The sequence below is a fragment of the Bos taurus genome, chromosome 18 (genome assembly GCF_002263795.3).
Source record: "Bos taurus isolate L1 Dominette 01449 registration number 42190680 breed Hereford chromosome 18, ARS-UCD2.0, whole genome shotgun sequence".
NCBI classification, from domain to species: Eukaryota; Metazoa; Chordata; class Mammalia; order Artiodactyla; family Bovidae; genus Bos; species Bos taurus.
In genome coordinates this window covers 47567305-47589506 of record NC_037345.1, presented here as the reverse complement: position 1 = coordinate 47589506, position 22202 = coordinate 47567305, and the positions used below count along the sequence as shown (strand labels likewise).

At 39.9% G+C, this 22202-nt stretch overlaps 1 protein-coding gene and 1 pseudogene across 2 annotated transcripts; both read left to right on the top strand.

Moving 5' to 3' along the window:
* The first annotated feature begins 5848 nt into the window (after positions 1 to 5848).
* ZNF345 (zinc finger protein 345) lies at positions 5849 to 20786 on the top strand. 2 transcript variants are annotated; one of them, NM_001035327.1, is given in 3 exon segments: positions 5849 to 5951; positions 6737 to 6809; positions 18279 to 20786. In NM_001035327.1, a coding segment is annotated over 1 exon segment (1464 nt). In that variant the 5' UTR covers positions 5849 to 5951; positions 6737 to 6809; positions 18279 to 18356; the 3' UTR covers positions 19821 to 20786.
* LOC112442191 (zinc finger protein 345-like) overlaps positions 5934 to 22202 on the top strand; it is a 37411-nt pseudogene continuing 21142 nt past the window's right edge.

Genomic DNA, 22202 nt, shown 5'->3' with positions numbered 1-22202 from the left:
TGCTGGTAAAGCCTCAAACTCTGAAAACTTTAGCCCCTCACTGCCCTCCCCCGCGGCCTGGGCCTCTCAGGGTTCACTCCGCTCCCAGGTCTTAGACTCACCCGACTTTAAGGTTCCCTCAAGCTGTGGATATTCCTCAGGGACTCGCGGGCTATCCCTCCTATGGTCCTGAACCAGCGAGGGTGCGGACAGAATGTTGCCTCCGGTATGGTGGACACTGGGAAATGTAGTCCGGAGCCTGGACAAACTTTTAAAAGCCCAGAGGTCTCAAATCACAGACCTTGGTCTTGGACCTTATCCCTTCGCTCTGCAGAGACCATCGGCCTCACATTGCCTCATATCTGTGGCAAAGCGTCAACCAGTTCCAGGCCGCGTCTAGAACACAAGTTTCAACCTAGGACTCCACGCAGCTCCTTCTCCACAAACTGGTACCCTTCTGTGGAAACTAGGACAAGAAGCCCAAGCCATCTTTCGACAGAAAGCAGCCGTGAACGCGAAGCCCCCTGGGAAATGTAGTCCAGAGCTGTGGACATACTTCTGGAAGGAGGGTGTAATTCTCATCACAAGCTCACCTCCTGGGCATCTGACACACTGGTTGGCAGAAAGGTCCTGAGTCTCGGCCTGGACGGGAGGACACTTCTTGTCCCACAATCCCTGAGGGCTGGATGAAGGGGAGGATTTATGGGGCACCACTGGAAAAGGTCAGTTTTCATTCCAATCCCAAAGAAAAGTGAAAATGAAGTCGCTCAGTCGTGTCCAACTCTTGTGACCCTATGGCCTGTAGCCTACCAGGCTTCTCGGTCCATGGGATTTTCCAGGCAAGAATACTGGAGTGGGTTACCATTTCCTTCTCCAGGAGATCTTCCTGACCCAGGGATTGAACCCAGGTCTCCCACATTGTAGGAATGTGCTTTACTGTCTGAGCCACCAGGGAAGGCAATGTCAAAGAGTGCTCAAACTACCACACAATTGCACTCATCTCACACGCTAGTGAAGTAATGCTCAAAATTCTCCAAGCCAGGCTTCAGCAGTTTATGAACTGTGAAATTCCAGATGTTCAAGCTGGTTTTAGAAAAGGCAGAGGAACCAGAGATCAAATTGCCAACATCTGCTGGATCATGGAAAAAGCAAGAGAGTTCCAGAAAAACATCTATTTCTGCTTTCTTGACTATGCCAAAGCCTTTGTGTGAATCACAATAAACTGGAAAATTCTGAAAGAGGTGGGAATACCAGACCACCTGATCTGCTTCATAAGAAACCTATATGCAGGTCAGGAAGCAACAGTTAGAACTGGACATGGAACAACAGACTGGTTCCAAATAGGAAACGGAGTATGTCAAGGCTGTATATTGCCACCCTACTTATTTAACTTATATGCAGAATACATCATGAGAAATGCTGGGCTGGATGAAGCACAAGCTGGAATCAAGATTGCCAGCAGAAATATCAATAACCTCAGATATGCAGATGACACCACCCTAATGGCAGAAAGTGAAGAGGAACTAAAAAGCCTCTTGATGAAAGTGAAAGAGGAGAGTGAAAAAGTTGGCTTAAAGCTCAACATTCAGAAAACGAAGATCATGGCATCTGGTCCCATCACTTCATGGGAAATAGATGGGGAAACAGTAGAAACAGTGGCTGACTTTATTTTGGGGGGCTCCAAAATCACTGCAGATGGTGACTGCAGCCATGAAATTAAAAGACACTTACTCCTTGGAAGGAAAGTTATGACGAACCTAGATAGCATATTAAAAAGCAGAAATATTACTTTGCCAACAAAAGTCCATCTAGTCAAGGCTATGGTTTTTCCTGTGGTCATGTATGGATGTGAGAGTTGGACTGTGAAGAAAGCTGAACACCAAAGAATTGATGCTTTTGAACTGTGGTGTTGGAGAAGACTCTTGAGAGGCCCTTGGATTGCAAGGAGAGCCAACCAGTCCATCCTAAAGGAGACCAGTCCTGGGTGTTCATTGGAAGGACTGATGCTGAGGCTGAAATGCCAATACTTTGGCCACCTCATGAGAAGACTTGACTCACTGGAAAAGACCCTGATGCTGGGAGGGATTGGGGGCAGGAGGAGAAGCGGACAACAGAGGATGAGATGGCTGGATGGCATCACGGACTCGATGGACATGAGTTTGGGTGAACTCCGGGAGTTGGTGATGGACAGGAAGGCCTGGCATGCTGCGATTCATAGGGTTGCAAATAGTCGGACACGACTGAGCGACTGAACTGAACTGAACTGAACTGGGGCAAGGGGGGAGGAGTGTCCCCTGTCTGAGAAGACATGGGAGCACCTCCTCCAGTATCCTTCACAACAGCAAACACTTACCTTGTTACAATTACACTTAAAGTGGTTTAAATTAATTTTCATGGTTACATTAGTATTTTATAAATATTATTCATGTCTGAGCTATTATTTTTGCTGAAAATAATACTTGCCAGCTGTTTTTCACTTGCATCCTTTTTTATGAGATTATCATTTATTTTTTTATTTTTAATTGGAGGTTAATTCCTCCACAATGTTGTTGGTTTGTGCTGTACAACATGAATCAGCCGTAAGTATGCATGTGTCCCCTCCCTCTTGAACTGTGCTTATCACTTAGATGTATGTCCAAACTTTCTGATGGAGGAGTAATTCTTTCAATATTTTCAAAATCATCAGGTAATCTTTAAATATTTTAATTGTGAAATTGAAAATACCTGAAGAAAAGTACATAGAATGTGTAAGTTCAGGGTAACGTCATACAAGTGGAGAATCTTGGTATGTTGGTAACCTTGTTGGTATCTCAAGGAGAAATGCCCACCCCCTCTGATCATTTCTGATCCCAAGACACCAACTGACCACTGTCTTGTTAATATAATAATACCTTTCAAAGATAACACTTATCTTTGAAATTTACATAAATACAATGAAACTGTATGAATTTGCTTAGTTGTTAAAACTCCTAACTAGATTAACTCAAAACTCCACACTAAAGGCTTTACAGAAGGAAATATATGCCACTTCAGGTATAAAAATTATTTTCCTCAGTTTCTATGGTGTTGCCAGACTCCAAGATTAACCCTCCCTCCAAGGTTCAAGGATTCACTGGGAGAACTCCAGCAAAACAATACAAAGCAAAATCAGCAAAAAGAAAAGGTGCACTGGGCCAACTTCAGGAAAAACCAGCCCCATGTTTCCAAGGGGATCCTTTCCCATTGGAGTCACAAAGGCCATTAATTCCCCAGGAACGAGTTGTAACAGTACATGTGAAATGGTAACAACCAGGGGAGCTCCTTAGAAACTCAGTATCTAGTATTTTCATTGGGGCCTGGCTGCATAGGCAGGCTCTGCCTGGCACATAGCAGAATTTCAGACTCTCAGAAGGAAAGCAAGTATTTAGCATAAATTATATTGTTTGAACAAACATTGTAGACATACTGAGCCATTCTTATCAATTAGGATAATGGTAATCTTCTCAAAATCTTAAGTTCTAGTTGTAAATCAAGAGCCAAACTTCAATCAGGCCTTTAAAGGATAAGTTTTCTCAACTCTGCTATGTTAACCTTTTCCTGCATACTACTGTCCTAAACAAATGGCTTTCAACAACATCAAAAAAACTACAAAGTATGTAAAAAGCCAAGAAAAAGCAAAGCATTCCCAAAACACAAGGCAAAAATCAGGAATACTTCAGGTGTTCTTAGGTTGTTGCTGCTTAACTTCAGTCTCTGCCTCTTTCCTCATATGGCCTTTTTCTATGTCTTCTCATCTTCTGTTTATTGTAAGTGGATTTAAGTCACATCCAGATAATCCAGGATAATCTCACCTAGATATCCTTATCTTAATTACATTTGTAAAGACCCCCCCCCATTTTTTTTCCCCAAATGAGGTCACATTCACAGGTCTTGGGAGTTAGGATGTGGACGTATGTCTAGGATGCCACCACTTAATCCCAAAAAACCTGTTACTATATTTAGTTTTATCTTAATAGATTACCATAGAATTCTCATCTTGCCTTACTGATCTCAGAGGTTTAGCAGAGCAAAGACCAATGACCTACCCACTAAAACTTATTCATTCTAGTTTTATCTTAGTAAATGACAATTCTGGCTTCTTGATCTAAACATATGTGGGTTGGCCTAGGTTCCTCTTTTTCTCTCATTTCCCGCATCAAATCTATTACCCAATCTATTTAGCTCTATCTTCAAAATGTATCTAGAATCCAACTAGTTCTCATAACTACCACTGCTATCACCCTAGACTGAGTCACCATTATCTCTTATCTGGATTATTCCACCAGCCCATTGGCTAGGTTCCCTGCTTCTTTTTTTTGTCCCCCTACACCCTACTCTCTACTCAGCACTCCAAATGATTTCTTTTAAATATAAGATCATGTCACTCTTCTGTTCAAAACCCACTATTGCTTTTACATCTCACTAAGACTAACCAAACTTCATAAAATATTCTCCATAATCAGTCTTCTCATTAGCTGTTTCACCTCATTTACTATCTCCACTTTGTCACACTGTCCTAGTTGCTGCTCACTAATATACCAGGCTTATGACTTGTTGTTGTTCATCACTCAGTCGTGTCCGACTCTTTGCAACCCCATGAACAGCAGCAGTCTGTCAGGCTTCCCTGTCCTTCACTATCTCCCGAAGTTTGCTCAAATGTCCATTGAGAGGCTTATGTTTAACCCACAGCATTTATGTTTAGTTGTTTTCTCTGCTTAGTGCTCTTTCTCCAAATATCTTCAAATGTCACTACTTGTGTTTTTGATTAAATATCTCCATTTGAAGAGGAAATGAGGCTGAGAGGATTCAGATTTTTCCACTATCTCAGCCACCCATACAGTGACCCACAATCATGTGATCTCTCTCTCTCTCTCTCACACACACACACACACACACACACACTTACTCCCAACCACACAAGCCCACAATATGACCCTCAATCCTCACAAAACCACTCATAATCTTGATGCTACCTCTCCCTCACCGCATGCAGTCTCTCTTTCATTCAACTAACCCCTAAATGTAGTCACACTCGCAATCTCATCATGGTCTTACACTGGGACCCTCCTTTGCCCACTCTCTCATGTGTCTGGACTTGTGAATTTCTCCCCTTTAAACTCCCGAGGCTGCTTTGGTCCCAGACACTCATGTTGCACATTGTGGAACCCACATTATGGGTTCTCTCTTCTGGCTCCCTAACACGTTCCTCAGCAGCTTGTCTCAAGGGCATCTGAGCGCTCCCAGATCAAAGCGTAACCCTGAGCAGCCTCCTGTGCATTTAGCTGAGGCCAGGCCCCGCCTCAGAGCCTAGGGAACGCAGTTTACCTTGGCCGAGTCCGTCCCGCCGTTGGCGAAGTCCTGGACTACATTTCCCGGGACGCCATGGGGTCACTATGCTGCAGGGTGACTGCCAAAACCTGCGAGAGCCGCAACAGAAACTTGAGGCTGGGCTGTGTCAAAGAAAAGTTGCACCAAACAAGTTAAACACATAAGGAAAACGTTATTAAAGACTATTGCAATAAGGAAGAGAGATTTACCTCAACTTGGTATATAACAGTCGCTCGGGGTTTATAGCCAGTGGGCAGGGTGATGGAGTCAGTGGAGTCAGCTTGACTAAAGTGTGCTCATGGAATCCCTGGTCAGCTGAGACTCGCGGAAGCCTCAGGCGCGCTGTCAGGTCCAGGTTCCTCGCCACGGGGAGCTCAGGATGAATTGGAGATAGCTTTTAGCAGCCTCTCTCTCTCTCTCTCACTCTCCCTCTGTCTGGACTACATCTCCCAGAGGCCTCTAGGCTTGGTGCTCCCTCCCGCGAGAAGCAGACCTTCTCCTGAGGAGTGGGCGGGTTTTTCTGGCGGGTAGGGGCAAACAGCCTCTGGGTGCTGTGGGAGCTGCTGGGCTCTTCTATTTGTTTCAAGTACAGTGGAGCGGCGCTGACCAGACAGACCTGAGGAATCGTAGGTGAGATGGGTTGGAGCTGGGCGTGTCTGGAACCTCCGGCCTCTACGGGAGCCAGCCAGCTGGAAAGGGGAGATTGTGAGGAGTGTGTGTCTTATTGTGATTGTGTCTCTGTGTCTGTGTGACCCTGTACCAAACTGTAAAGGCGGGGAGGCGGGCTTGATTTGCAGTTATAATGGTGCGTGTGTGATGGAGTTTAACTTTGTGACCGGGTGTGGCACTGTTTGTGACTGTGAAGTTCTTTGACTGCGGTTGCAAAGCTGTGTATCCACTTTGTGTGTGTGTGTGTGTGTGTGTTTCTGAACATTTGCTGAGCGGTGGGCGTTGGGTGGCTTAACTGAGATTTCTGTTTCCCCTTGGGGGTGTGTTTGTGATATTGTTGGTGGGTAGGGTGCGTCTGAATTTGTTGTCACTGTGTCCCCATGATGGGTGTCAATGGGAATGTGAGTACCTGGGGGTGCCTTTGACTGCGATCGTGACTGACTGTTCCCAGAGTGTGTATGATTGAGTGGCCCTCTGGGGTGCCTGAGTGCCCCGTGGTATGAGTGAGTTTCTATGATTATGTATCCATATAGCACTGTAGATGTGGGGCGCCTTTGTCTTTGTGACTCCAGAGCTCTGTTCCCAGGAGTTGGAGCCCAGGGGCAGAGTCTGTCCAGAACTGCAAATGACCCTGCGCTTCTGTCATGCTGGTATTGAGCAGGACGCTAATATCTGTAGATGGTAGATTGACTTGGACTCACAGAAGAACCTGATTTTTCCTGACTCCTTTCTCCCTCCCCAGCTCTGCTCTACTTGCACAGTCTTCCAGAATGGAGTAAAGAATGCCTGTTGACCACCCACAAGGCACCTGCGAGGTAGCTTATCTTTTCCCCTTGTTTCCCGAAATTCTCTTTTCTTTGTCAAGATATGACTTGCTTTCCTTCTCTTGAAAATTTCTTGCCTGTCAGGTGACCTGATCCATGGAATTTTTTTCCTTTGAGAAATGTGATTTGCTCTAAACCCCAATCCACACACATGACTTTCTCTTCCTAATTTGCCAAATGATTTAATTTTTCTTTAAGCTGTCTTAAAAAACCTTTTTTATTATAAAAGTGAAATTATCTTTAATTACAAACATACAGCTATCCTCAATGAAGAAAATTAAATTTCCAGTTAAAACCAAAGCTACCTTTTTGATAGTTTCTCCCTAGTATCTTTTATGTACACATATAAAATGTGGTTTTAAAAATGGAATTTATTCAGTATTTACCATTTGTAGTATACATTTTAACATAAAATTATATTTAAGTATTGAGAGGGTAACAGGTAGGAAGGCTAGGGTCCCCCAAGCGGAGGAAATAGACTGCAAATGTCAGACCTTTTTTTTCCTTCTCTATACAAAATTCAAAGGATGTTTCTTTTAAAATTCTGTGTTGCCATGACACCTGTTTCCACCTGAACTTAACTTTTCTCAAACCTTGAGCTACCAATGTGTTTTTATTATGGAAATGTTTTTCTTAAGCTATGTTAATGAACTATGTATTTACCTTAGACTCTGTCTTTTTTCAAGTTGGTTCCACCTAAGACTCAGAACCGATAGTGGCTCAACAAACCAGTATGTTTTACTCATGGACATGTTCTCTTAAGCTATGTTAATGAGACTATGTATTTGCTTGGAAACCTGCCTTTCTTCAAGATTCATGTCAATCATTTTATGGCCCAGGGTGACTCACCCTTCAACAAACATTTAGGGAGCACCCACTCTATCTCGGAGAAGGCAATGGCACCCCATTCCAGTACTCTTGCCTGGAAAATCCCATGGATGGAAGAGCCTGGTGAGCTGCAGTCCATGGGGTCGCTAAGAGTCAGACATGACTGAGCAACTTCCCTTTCACTTTTCACTTTCATGCATTGGAGAAGGAAATGGCAACCCACTCCAGTGTTCTTGCCTGGAGAATCCCAGGGACAGGGGAGCTTGGTGGGCTGCCGTCTATGGGGTCACGTAGAGTTGGACATGACTGAAGTGACTTAGCAGCAGTAGCAGCAGCAGGGTAGGGATTCAATTTCATTTTATCCCCCAAGTGGGTATCCAGTTGCTCCAGTATCATTTATTGAAAAGTTCATCTTTTTTACACTAAGCTGCAGTGCCATTATAGTTACAGAGGTGGTGCTACTGGTAAAGAACCTGCCTGCCAATGCAGGAGACATAAGGTTCTATCCTTGGGTTGGGAAGATCCTCTGGAAGAGGGTATGGGAACTCACTCCAGTACTCTTTGCCTGGAGAATCCCATGGTCAAAGGAGCCTGGTCGGCTACAGTCCATAGGGTCACAAAGAGTAGGACATGACTGAAGCGACTTAGCACACATTATGGCGACTTTTTATTTTGTTCTATTGCTCTGTTTGTCTCCCCTCACAACAATACTATGCTATTAAGATAGCTGTTAAGTATTCATTGTGACTTTGGAATAATATTTGGAGCATATCCTCTTACCTTCTTGTTCCTTAAGAATATCTTGACTGTTTGTGTTCTTTTCATATCCATATAAATTTTTGAAATAGCTTGGTTCTACTCAAACATCTTTTGAATTTGATTGGATTGCATTGTATCTATAATCATGTGAGTATAAATTTGAGAAATCTTCTAATAATAACACTAACCTCTCAATTGATATTATGTCTTCTACATGTTTTTCAGCAAGGTCTTGCTTATCTCCTAAAATAATATTTCTTGGCAAATAGGAAGAATTTAATCCATTGTAGATAGTATTTCCTTTCTGCATTGACTGCCAGGAATTTGAGCTCTTCACACGTGATCAATTATAGCACATCTTAGCCTGAGATTTGATATTGAGTACCTATGATATATGACCTTTGTGTATGATTTATTTTTTTCTTTTATTCTTAGCCTCCTCAAATACATTTTTGAAGTGAGGGATGTAAAAAGGAGATATAGACTTAGAATCAGCTATGTATTGTTTAATAATTTTATTTTAATAACATTCAGGTCCAATCAAGTCTGTTGTGCATGGTTCCTTTTACTGTTCTCCCTATGTTATATTTCTTTTTTAAATACCCTTTCCACTTTTCTTTCCCAATCTCCTCAAAACCTGCCCCCCTCCACAACTATTCTCCATCAGTTAATTTCTGCCTTTGCCTCTTTGCCATCTATTTTCAATATCACTTTAGTTTAAATATAGACTACATCAGAAAAAAAGAAACAAACCATCCCTAGGGTTTTTTCTTTACTTACACTAGTCTCTGTAACATGGTGTAAAAATTATGGGCTCTAGTGTCAAATGTGGTCTCTAATCTCAGCTACACCACCTGTGAGCTGTTTAACCTGTGAATGAGAGGTTCTCATTCTCAACGTTGAGAATGAAAGGTGTGTAAAACACTTGGTTGTCGTTCAGTTGCTAAGTCGTATCTGACTTTTTGCGGCCCCATGGACTGCAGCATGCCAGGCTTCCCTGTCTTCACCATCTCCCAGAGCTTGCTCAAACTCATGTCCATTGAGTCAGTGATGCCGCTGGTACACTTGGTACACATCAGAAATTCAGTAAATATTAGCTTCCCTTTCCTTGATTTCCCATTCTTGGGATCTCTAAATCAATTATGGTATAAAGTGGTTGCCCAAAAGTCTTTGGGTAGGTCTTGAAGGATTTTTTTTTTATTGTTGAGGTTTAATCAACATATAACATTATATTTGTTTCCGGTGTACAACATAATGATTCAATATTTGTATATACAGTTGACCCTTAACGTGGGGGTTAGGAGCACTGACTCTGCATTAAAAAATCTTCATATAACTTATAGTTGGTCCTCCATATCCATGGTTCCTTTGTATCTGCATTCTCAGATTTAATCCACCACAGATCCTGTTCAGTTCAGTTCTGTTGCTTAGTCGTGTCTGACTCTTTGCAACACCATGGACTGCAGCACGCCAGGCCTCCCTGTCCTTCACCAACTCCCAGAGTTTACTCAAACTCATGTCCATCGAGTTGGTGATGCCATCCAACCATCTCATCCTCTGTTGTCTCCTTCTCCTACCGCCTTCAATCTTTCCCAGCATCAAGGTCTTTTCCAATGAGTCAGTTTTTCGCATCAGGTGGCCAAAGTATTGGAGTTTCAGCTTCAGCATCAGTCCTTCCAGTGAATATTCAGGACTGATTTCCTTTAGGATGGACTGGTTGGCTCTCCTTGCAGTCCAAGGGACTCTGATCCTGTAGCACTGTAGTATTTACTACTGAAAAAAACACCACATATAAGTGGAACTAGTCAGTTCAGACCCATGCTATTCAAGGGTCAACTGTATTATAAAGTGATCACCACAGTAAATCTAATATCCATCAGTATACAAAGTATAAAAATTGTGTTTTCTTATGACTTTTAAGATTTTCTCTCTTAGCAATTTTCAAATGTGCAATACAGTATTATTAACTATATACCATGCTATACATTGTATCACCAAGACTTATTTCATAACTGGAACTTTGTACCTTTTGACTTCCTTTACCCATTCCACTCCCGACCCCATCTCTGGCAACCAACAGTGTGTTCTCTATATCTATGAACTTGGTTTTTGTTTATTTGTTTAAATTCTACATATAAGTGAGCTCATACAGTATTTTTCTTTCTCAGTCCTCCTTACTTCACTTAGCATAATAGTGATACATTACATTGTGTATTGCCTACTTGTTAAACTATTTAAATAGTTTGTATTATCAATTTGAATTTTTTTTTAATGTATTTATCTGGCTACGTTGGGTCTCAGTTGCAGCATGCAGGTCTTCACGGCATCATGCAGGATCTTTCCTTGCAGCACACAGACTCTCCAGTTACAGCTCGTGGTGTCCAGTTGTGGTGTGTGGGCTCAGTCGTCCAGCAGTTGCAGCACATGGGCTCTTTAGTTGTGGCGTATGGGCTCCAGAGCACTTGGTAGTTGCGGCATGTGAGATCTTAGTTCCCCGACCAGGGATTGAATCCAAGTCCCGTGCACTACAAGGTGGAATCTTAACCACTGGACCACCAGGGAAGTCCCTGTCTATTTGAATTTTTAAAATTTATGTCTTTGTGCTTTACTTGTGCCATGTTTTGATCACTTCTTTTCTTTTAAATCTTTGAATACCTGCTCAAATATATCAGTATTCTGAAGATAGCTGTATTCGCTATTCCTTTCATTACAAAAAAATATTACAACAAATTTGAAAACTACAGAGAAGCACAAACAAGTAACAGAAGTTATCTGTAATCCTGTCAATTAAAGACAACTGCTGTCAACACTTAGAATTGTTTTCTAAATGTGATCAGACTCTGGCTACTGACTTGTAACCCATCTTTATCATGCCAAAATACAATGTGAACAACTGTCCATGTTGTTATACATTTATCTTTACCATGAGTTGTAATGGCTTCATCATGTTACCATTTTACCCAGCGCCCTTTTTTAAACATGGTTTGCTTACAAATTATTGCCATTATAAGCAATGAGCAGCTCTTAGGCTGAATGCTAGTGTTTTCCTTTCTAAATTTTATTTTTAGTTAAATTATAATTATATATATAACTAATAATTTTGCTATAAAAATTTTGTGTTATGAAGGGGTTCATATCCATGTAACTACAATCCCCAAATCCTAGGAACCTACCCAGGCTCATCACTGCAAATGGTGACTGCAGCCATAAAATTAAAAGATTCTTGCTCCTTGGAAGAAAAGCTATGACCAACCTATACAATGTATTAAAAAGCAGAGACATTAGCCAACAAAAGTCCGTCTAGTCAAAGCTATGGTTTTTTCAGTAGTCATGTATGGATGTGAGAGTTGGACTATAAAGAAAGCTGAGCGCCGAAGCATCGATGCTTTTGAACTGTGGGTGTTGGAGAAGATGCTTGAGAGTCCCTTGGACTGCAAGGAGATCCAACCAGTCAATCTTAAAGGAAATCAGTCCTGAATATTCATTTGAAGGACTGATTCTGAAGCTGAAACTCCCAATACTTAGGCCACTTGATGTGAAGAGCTGACTCACTGGAAAAGACCCTGATGCTGGGAAAGATTGAAGTCAGGAGCAGAAGGGGACAACAGAGGATGAGATGGTTGGATGGCATCACCAACTCCATGCACATGAGTTTGAGTAAACTCTGGGAGTTGGTGATGGACAGGAAAGCCTGGCGTGCTGCAGCCCATGGGGTCACAAAGAGTCAGACAATGACTGAGAGACTTAACTGAGGTATCTACCTGAAGTACCCAAAGGTAGCCACTGTTATCAATTAATTATTTATCCTATTAAAAAATGCATATACATGGGTAATTCCTTTGTGGTCCCGTCATTAGGACTCTAAACTTCCTAACCACTGCAGGGCATCTAGGTTGATCCCTGGTTGAGGAACTAAGATCCCACATGCCTCGAGGCATGTCCCCCCAAAAACTGCATACACATGTAAATGTGTATGTGGTACTGTTTTTCATTGAAAAATATTTCTGTATAAAAAGAATTATAAGTACATCCTGCAAAATGTGGAAAGTAACTGCATTATAAGATTGGTCCAAGGATTGAGTTGGTTCATGTAAAACCCTTAAAAACAGGGCCTAACCACTTACTTGGTGTCATTTAGTAGTTAGGAAACCTATGACAAACCTAGACAGCATATTAAAAAGAGACATCACTTTGCCAACAAAGGTCCATAAAGTCAAAGCTATGGTTTTTCCAGTAGTCATGTACAGATATGAGAGTTAGACCATAAAGTAGGCTGAGTGCCAAAGAACTGATGTTTTCGAACAGTGGTGCTAAAGAAGACTCATGAGAGTTCCTTGGATTGGACTGCAAGTAGATCAAACCAGTCAATCCTTAAGGACATCAACCCTGAATATTCATTGAAAGGACAGATGCTGAAGCTGAAATTCCAGTACTCTGGCCACCTGATGTGAAGAGCTGACTCATTGGTAAAGACCCTGATGTTGGAAAAGAGTGAAGGCAACAGGATAAGGGGGCAGCAGAGGATGAGATGGCTAGATAGCATCATCAACTCAATGGACATGAATCTGAGCAAACTCCAGGAGGTAGTGGAGGACAGAGGAGCCTGGATTGCTACAGTCCATAGGGTCACTAAGAGTCAGACAAAACTTAACAACTAAACAACAACAGTTACTGTTACTGTTCTGAAGCTTACTTTTTTATTCTTTGTGGAGAATTGTTCGTTTAAGTATAGAGCTCACTTAAATTACTTCATGTAAGGCCAAATTTTATAGTACTGTGGTATGTTTAATGATTTTATGGTTTTTATTTTATTTTATTTTGATTTTATGGTTTTTAGAGATTTAGATTTTATATAGTTAAATCACTGTGGCAAACATTGCTCCAGTGAACTTCTATGTACATGTCTTCTCTAAGGTATATACTAATAGTGAAATTATGGAGATAAAAAATACACATACTTTGTGTGTGCTCTGTGTGCTCAGTTGCTCAGTTGTGTCTGACTCTTTGCGACCCCATGGACTGCAGCCCTCCAGGTTCCTCTGTCCATGGGGATTCTCCAGGCAAGAATACTGGAGTGGGTTGCCATGCCCTTCTCCAGGGGATCTTCCCAACCCAGGGATCGAACCTAGGTCTCCCACATTGCAGGCAGATTCTTTACTGACTGAACCACCAGGGAAGCCCATACTTTAGCCCAGGGAACACATACTTTAGACTTCAGTAAACATTTCTAAGTTAAACTTCACAGTGGCTTATTCACTTCACAGTATACCCAACTCTCTTTGTCAGCCCTGTTTTTCTACTGCCCTTTAGGTTACTTTTGGCTCCATAAGGCAGAAAGATACAATTGCAACAAATAGAATAGAGGGTTAATTATTTCATTTAATTTAAGCTGGTTATTCTTAACTTTTGTTACTCCTGTCTGGGTCCCACCTCTAGCAATTCTGGTTTAACTGGTTTGGGATAGAGCTTGGAAATCATCAATTTTAAAAGATCAGCAGGTGGAGAAGGAAATAGCAACTCACTCCAGTGTTCTTGTCTGGGAAATCCCACGGACAGAGGAGCCTGACGGGCTATGGTCCATGGAGTTGCAAGAGTCAGACACGACTTAGAGACTAAACCACCACCACAGCAGAAACCAGCAAACCCACACACTGTAAAGCAATTATCCTCCAATTATCCAATAAAAAAAATAAAGATCACCAGGGACTTCCATGGTGGTCCAGTGGTTAAGAATCTGCTTTCTAGTGCAGGAGACAGGTTCGATCTCTGGTCTGGGAAGATCCTGTATGCCATGGAGCAACTAAGCCTATGCCCACAACTACTGAGCCTGCACTCTAGGACCCACAAGCTGCAGCTGCTGAGCTGTTGTGCTGCAGCTACTGAAGCCCACTTGACTAGAGCCTCTGCTGCACAACGAGGGAAGCCCCTGCAGTGAGAAGCCTATGCATTGCACTAGAGAGTAGCCCTTGCTCAGCCAACTACGGAAAGCTGGCACACAGCAACAAAGACCCAGTGCAGCCAAAAAATAAATTAAAAATTTTTTAAAATAAAAGATCATCAGATAATCTAGTGTGCTGTCACAGTTGACAATGACTCAAGCTCATACAAGATGACTAGACAAACATTAAGATTTAATTGGTCTGGAGTGGGGTTCAAGTTTTAGAACATTTTTTTTAAAGCTATCCAATTGATTCTAATAGCAATCAGAATTCATAACCACTGGCTTAGACAAGGTATGATTCATTTTCTGGAGCTGATGGAAAAAAATTCTTGTAGCAAAGTAGGACAGGGATGATGTTGAAGGAGGCAATCAGTAATATCTGTCATACCTATACTCTTGCCAGCAGTAAACATTATGAAACTATCATTGTTTGGTCCTTTTAATGGTGTTTTGGAACAATACCTAAAGGAAATGGCATACATATATGTTTAATCAGCAGTCTTCATATTCTTTTCAAAAGCAAGGTTTGAGTTTTCTGAATCTTATGTATTTTAACATTTTTATATTCTGTTTTTATCTTCATTAATTTTTTCCTGCCTTTTTTTTTTAGTTTCTTGCAGTGCTGAATTCAAATCAGTTTTTAAAAAAGGAGTTGAATGTTATTAAATTTTCTTTTGAGGGGGGTAGTTTTCCTGTGTCCAGGTTTTTTATATGTATTACTCTCCTTTTCATTTTATTTTTAGGTATTTTATATTTCTATTTAGGCTCACATTTAACATGAGAATTACTTAGGACTGTGCCTTACTTTGTTTTGGGTAACTTTTAAATTTTGATTAATTTAAATTTTTATTCAAATTGCAGAAAAGTTACAAGAATAATACAAAGTATTCTTGGGTACTCTTTGCTCAGGATCACCAGTAGTTTACATTTTATTCCATTTGTATTATCATTCCTGTTGCATTTGCAGTTGTTCTCTGTCTCTATATATGCATGCATGCACACTCACAAATACACAATACACACATTTTATCTGAACTATTTAAGAATAAGTTGTAGAATTTGCCCCTTTACCCTTAAACACTTCACTGTGTTGTTTCCTAGGGACAAGAGTATTCTTTTACATAACCACAATATAGTCACTAAAATCAGAGATTTTAACAACAGTGCATTATAGTCAATATACAAATTTTTTTGCTAGTCCCAATAATATTCTTTGTAGCAGCTCATCCTACCCTCATCCCTCACCTTTTCTCCCTGATTCACTGACCAGGATCACACATTGAATTTACTTATCATGTCTCTCTCTAATCTTTAACCTGGAAGATTAAAGATGTCTGCATTTCATGATGTAGACATTTTTGAAGAGGATAGGCCATTTATTTTTTAAAATGTCACTTAGTTAGGATTTGTCTTATGGCTCCTCATAATTAACTTTCAGGTTATGAATTTTGTGGCAGGAATACCCCAAAAGTGATTGTATCCATCTCAGGACATCATAGAAGGGAGTATGTGATATTGACTTGTCCCATATTAACTTTGATGGCTGGTTACGGTGGTATCTACTATGTGTCTTCACTGTAAAGGCAGTAGTTGTCTCTTTGTAATTAACAGCTAATTAATTTATAATTAATAGCAGAGAGATATGTTGAAACTATGTAAATACCTCATCACCAAACTTTTACCCACAACTTTTAGCATCCATTGATGTGTGGGATCCTTTATCCATTATTGTCTGGATCCTTTATTACTATGATGTTTTCAAGATGGTAGAATTTTAAAATCTCCATGATTTTGTCTGTATTAATTAGTTGGTATTCGACTGTGAAGGAGAGCATTCCCTTATCACTCACTTATTTGTTCATTTGTTATATCAGTATGTATTTGTAGATTTTCATTTATTCAGTGTGTTATATGATGCATTACCATTTATTTTGATACTCAAGTTATCCCAGATTTGGTCAATGGGAGTCTATTCAGGCTGGCTTCTGTGTACTTTTGATTTTCCCCATGATTCTTTGAGCATTTCCTCTCTTTCTGGCCCAAGATGTTACAGGATTATTTCTAATTACTCTCCTGGCTCCAGCCTGAAGTAAATAATTTCTCTAAACAGCCTGGTTTCTTGCTGTAAAGAATATTTAGAAACCAAGATCTGGGTGATAGGACTACAGTATTCAGTCTGGTCTTAATCCTGTTCCAGATTTGTATCTCCCTTCGCCAGTAGTTAAAAACCTGACTCTCATTATCCTCTTTATATTTACTAATTTTGTTCAATTCTATAATATAATAAAAATAGATTTCCTAACCTATACTATAGTAACTATCAAACCTACTAAGTGGAGCTCAGTATTTGTTTATAGTTCTCTTTGTCTTCAGAATAAGGGTACATAGTTAAAATACTGTGTTCAAATTTATTTGAATTCATTTCTTAATCCCCTCCTTCAGTGTGGCTGTGTTATGCATTTGAAATACTTTTAGGTTCATTTGTTGCTGTTTGTAATCTGTTTGATTTTTAAAATTAATTTTAACCCATTCTTGTTGATTTGATTATATGAACATGATTCCAGTTAGAGCAGTATCACTCTGCTTCTATGACCCTTGCTTTAGTGAATATTATGTGCTCAATTGTGTCCCCTCTTCCCTAATTCATATGTTGAAGCTCTAACTCCCCAGTGAGGACTGCATGCGTGTATGCTAAGTCACTTCAGTCGTATCTGACCTTTTGCAACCCTATGGACTGTAGCCCACCAGGCTCCTCTGTACATGGGATTTTCCAGGCAAGAATGCTAGAGTACGTTGCCATGCCCCCCTCCAGGGGATCTTCCCAACCTAGGAATCGAACCCATGTCTCTTACATCTCCTGCATTGGCAGCCTGGTTGTTTACCACTGTGCCACCTGAGAAGCCCCAAGACATATTTAGACCTAGTCTAAACAAGCTTGTTGTTTGAGTAATGCAGAAAAAGACTGGAGCTGAAATATTTTTACCTCTGGGAACTTGAGTTATTTGTTTGTTCAAGGTCTTAATTGATGTCTCTGAATCGTTTTCCAGTTACTTTTAGGTCTTCCAAAATGATAGCTACCAAACAAGGTAGCATTATTTTATACAACTGTGTAAATATATTATATGTGATTTCAGAGTCATTTCAATAACCATTGCTGTTCAGAGAACTCATCTATCTGCATCCTTCTTGTAATTTCCCACAAGTATCCCATTATCTCCTATCTTATCATTCCTTTTCTGTGACTTTAGAACTAAACTCTCAATTACTCTGCTGTGGCCTTTGCAAGTCCCCTTTTTTGTTCTCCCAAGATTAACCTCATAGACTTCCTAAGTAAACATGGATTTTATCAAATGGCATAAACAAACTATATTCTAACCACAAAAGAATCTTCCCTCTTTATTGCTAATTCCAGACTTATTCAGTTCATTAATCTTTCATCAAGATGCTGCTATATCTAGAGTAACTTTCTCTTCTATCTCCTTCAGGGATGCAATTTATGACCATCTATCCTAGAATTTTCATTCCTAGTATAGTTACTTAACGCTCTAAACAACCCTAAGAAATGAGTTAAATGACAATTATGCTCTTTTTAAAATGTATATGGCACTAGTTTTATCCTCTAATAAAATTGGGATGGGACCTGGACATATTTATAATTATTGAGCTTCCTACTTCTTTAGGGTGTTTTTATCTAAATCACTAGTTAGGAATGATTGACTTAATCTGTATTCCTAAATAAGTCTCTCACCTTGTAGTGTTTCTTCTCATTCTGTTTCCTTATCTGTTTGTCAAAATGTCCAATCATAAAGGAGAACTGTATAAGCCACTTACTTTTTATGAAAATGAGTTTAAGTCTTTTCATATCTATCAGAAAAGTTTAATTCTCCCAGAACACACACCAAAAAAGTGAATGTTTTTATATTTTCTTTCAGACTGTGAATCAAAGTTGAGACCAAGAATTATTTCTGAAAAAGGATATTTATGGAATAGAATCATCCTGGTGGGAGATAATGGAAAGACTTATAAAAAACAGCATTGCATACTCACGTTTCAGAGGTGACTGGGAATGTAAAAGCCAGTTTGAGAGAAAACAGGAATCTCAGGAAGGACATTTAAGTCAAATGATATTTACTCCTGAAGACATGCCCACTTTCAATACCCAGCATCAGAGAATTCATACTGATGAGAAACTCCTTGAATGTAAGGAATGTGGGAAGGATTTTAGTTTTGTATCAGTCCTTATTCGACATCAGCGAATTCATACTGGTGAGAAACCTTATGAATGTAAAGAATGTGGCAAGGCCTTTGGTAGTGGTGCAAATCTTGCTTACCATCAAAGAATTCATACTGGTGAAAAACCTTATGAATGTAATGAATGTGGGAAGGCCTTTGGTAGTGGCTCAAACCTTACTCACCATCAGCGAATTCACACTGGTGAGAAACCATATGAATGTAAGGAATGTGGAAAAGCCTTTAGTTTTGGATCAGGCCTTATTCGACATCAGATAATTCACAGTGGTGAAAAGCCTTATGAGTGTAAGGTATGTGGGAAGTCCTTTAGTTTTGAATCAGCCCTTACTCGGCATCACAGAATCCACACAGGTGAGAAACCTTATGAATGTAAGGATTGTGGAAAAGCCTTTGGCAGTGGTTCCAACCTTACTCAGCATCGAAGAGTTCACACTGGTGAGAAACCTTATGAATGTAAAGGATGTGGAATGGCGTTTAGTAGTGGTTCAGCCCTTACTCGGCATCAGAGAATTCATACGGGTGAGAAACCATATATATGTAATGAATGTGGGAAAGCATTTAGTTTTGGGTCAGCCCTTACTCGACATCAAAGAATTCACACTGGTGAGAAACCTTATGTGTGTAAGGAATGTGGGAAGGCTTTCAATAGTGGCTCAGATCTCACTCAACATCAGAGAATTCACACTGGTGAGAAACCTTATGAGTGTAAGGAATGTGAGAAAGCCTTTAGAAGTGGTTCAAAACTTATTCAGCATCAAAGAATGCACACTGGTGAGAAACCCTATGAGTGTAAGGAATGTGGGAAGGCCTTTAGTAGTGGTTCAGACCTCACTCAACATCAGAGAATTCATACTGGTGAGAAACCTTATGAATGTAAGGAATGTGGGAAGGCTTTCGCTAGTGGCTCAAAACTTATCCAACACCAGCTAATTCACACTGGTGAAAAACCCTATGAATGTAGAGAATGTAGAAAGTCCTTTAGTAGTGGCTCAGCTCTTAATCGACACCAGAGAATACACACTGGTCAGAAACCCTATGAATGTAAGGAATGTGAGAAGACTTTTGGTACTGGCTCAACCCTTACTCAGCACCAGAGAATGCATACTGCTGAGAAGCTGTATGAATGTAAGGCATGTGGGAAAGCTTTGGGGAGGGGTTCAGAAATTCAGCAACATAAGAAAAATCATGCTGGTGAGAAGCTCTGTGAATTGGAAACTCCATAACGTTGGAATTATATAGTTAAGCATACAAGAAGAAAATTCATACTAGTGAGAATCCCCACAAATGTAATTAAAGTACATATACCTTACTTTACCAGTTAGTCAGTCTGAGAAAATTCATACATAAAAAAAATTTTTTTAAACCAATCTGAATAAAATAGGAGATTTTTATCTAAATTCATTCCTTCACCATTTTCAGAAAATTCACACTTGTTAATATTAAAAATTGAAAAATCTTTTATTGTATGTTGCCTTTATTTTAAACATTGAAATTTATTCAGGGGCTAACCTTGCTACTTTCTTTTTAATGTTCTTATTTTTGTGTGTATTATACAGAATTACTGATCCATTTCAAAATTATTTTAAATTATTATTGAGGGTCTAAATTTACCCTTTTTCTCTCTCCCCCATTTCTCATACTAATATCATTTATCCAATAACCATATCTATTTTTATATTTTTGTTGTTTGATAGTATATTTTTATACATATAAAGCTTAAATATCACTTCAGTATTTGTTTTCAAATTTGCATATCTGTGTTTGTATCTGTTTTTCACCCTGTTTGTGTTAAGTTATGGTTACTTTTACATATCCTTTAATGTCTTATAGATGTGTACTTTTTGTTTTGGAAGGTTTTATTTTTCTTTATAAACTTTATACTGTTCTTTTTGCAGAACAATTTTCCTACATAAAAATGTAAATATGAGTTAAAAATAGATATAGTTATCTGTAATCTTACCAGTCATAGATAATCACTGTCAAATTTTTGAAACAAATCCTTTAAGATTATACCTGGCATTGCTTTTGGAAGAAATGTGATCATGCTATAACCAGCTTTTAATACTCTTTCTCTGTAAATATATTGTTACAATTCCACTGGCATTAAAGTATTTACCTGTTTTTACCAAACCCTTATTTTTGTCAAATACAGAAAAACTTTTTCATCATAAAGAGTTACTTTGTTGGCCCCTTTTGAATGTGTCTGCTTTATTTGTTGTTCATTTTAAAAGATAATGTGTGGGTCTCCTCTGCTTTACATGATTTATACATCATCCGTAAAATCTTACTTCCCTTTGGCTAACATCCCTGAACTTGGTTACTTCCCCAGCATTAACTAACTTGCTTATTCTTCCAGATCCTTTTATGTGCATATGTGATGTGTTTACGGTACTGTGGGCATAATTAGTGTGGTTCTGAAGCAAATTATGGGGATTCTACAATGTGCCTATCACATAATAAATACTTGGTTAATTTAGCCATCATCATTGTTATCTTCTCAGTCTTTGTTATTTATGGCAAAAGTTTTAACTGTGATCTCTACCTTACTCAACATCAAAGACATTATGAGGAAAAGACATTTATGTAAGTGAACATAGGAAAACTTTGATCAACATGTATCCCTTATTGAACAAGAATAATTTATCTTAATGGAGAATAAAGAATGTAAATTTAAGAAGGCAAAAATAAATCATAAAACTTTAAAAAATAGGATAGCTCTTTCATAAAAATCTGAACACTGAAAAATAACATTAGCCTCATAGTGGCATAAGATGCCCACAAGTAAACTTGGCATATATCCACAACAAATTGCCTCTGAGGTTGCTGTGGGATCCAGCACTATAGGCCAGTGGACTTGAGAGGAGTCTCACCCACCTGTGTATATCATGTAATAGGCAGATAGTTCTTGGTATATGGGCTGTTGAACCAGCAGGAGTCTATAAACTGGCCCCAGTCCTTCTTGGCTGCACTTAAGGTAAACCTGGAGAGTGCTGACTTCAGCAGACACCCACAGGTGAGAGATACTTTGTAGATGTTCAGATTTCCTGAGGAGAGATTACAGCACTCTGTTGAAGAAATAGGGAAGGGAAAAGGGAAAAAACAAACAAACAAACAAAAACCTTTGACTGCACTGGAAAGACTAAGATGAACTTTGCCAGCACTCAGGGCTTTATCTAAACAGAGCAAGGGAAGCAATTGCTGGTGTGTGCATGGGCAGCACATTGGAGACAGCTCAGACCTCTGTAGCTGACATGGGCCCCCTTGCAGGGCCCCCCTGCTCCAGGGCCCCCAGCCTGAAGCGAGGGGCATGGTTCATAAAACAGAACTAGCTTGGGTCTGACCCTCAGGACTTCTGCTCCAACAACCTGGGATCAAATTCTGCCCCGAGTAGGGCAGTGACAGCTCTTGAGCAGAGGACACCTCACTCCTGACCCCAGCTCTAGCCCCTCCATCTCCAACCCCACCTCCTACCAAAGTGATAACTGTCAGCACACCCTAAAGAAAAATATTACTTGTGTCCATGATAAATCCAACTCTCCAAAGGCATTGGGTACCTGCAGAGTCTCTAGGGGTACTCATGTAAGAACATCTCTTCAAGGCTGCAA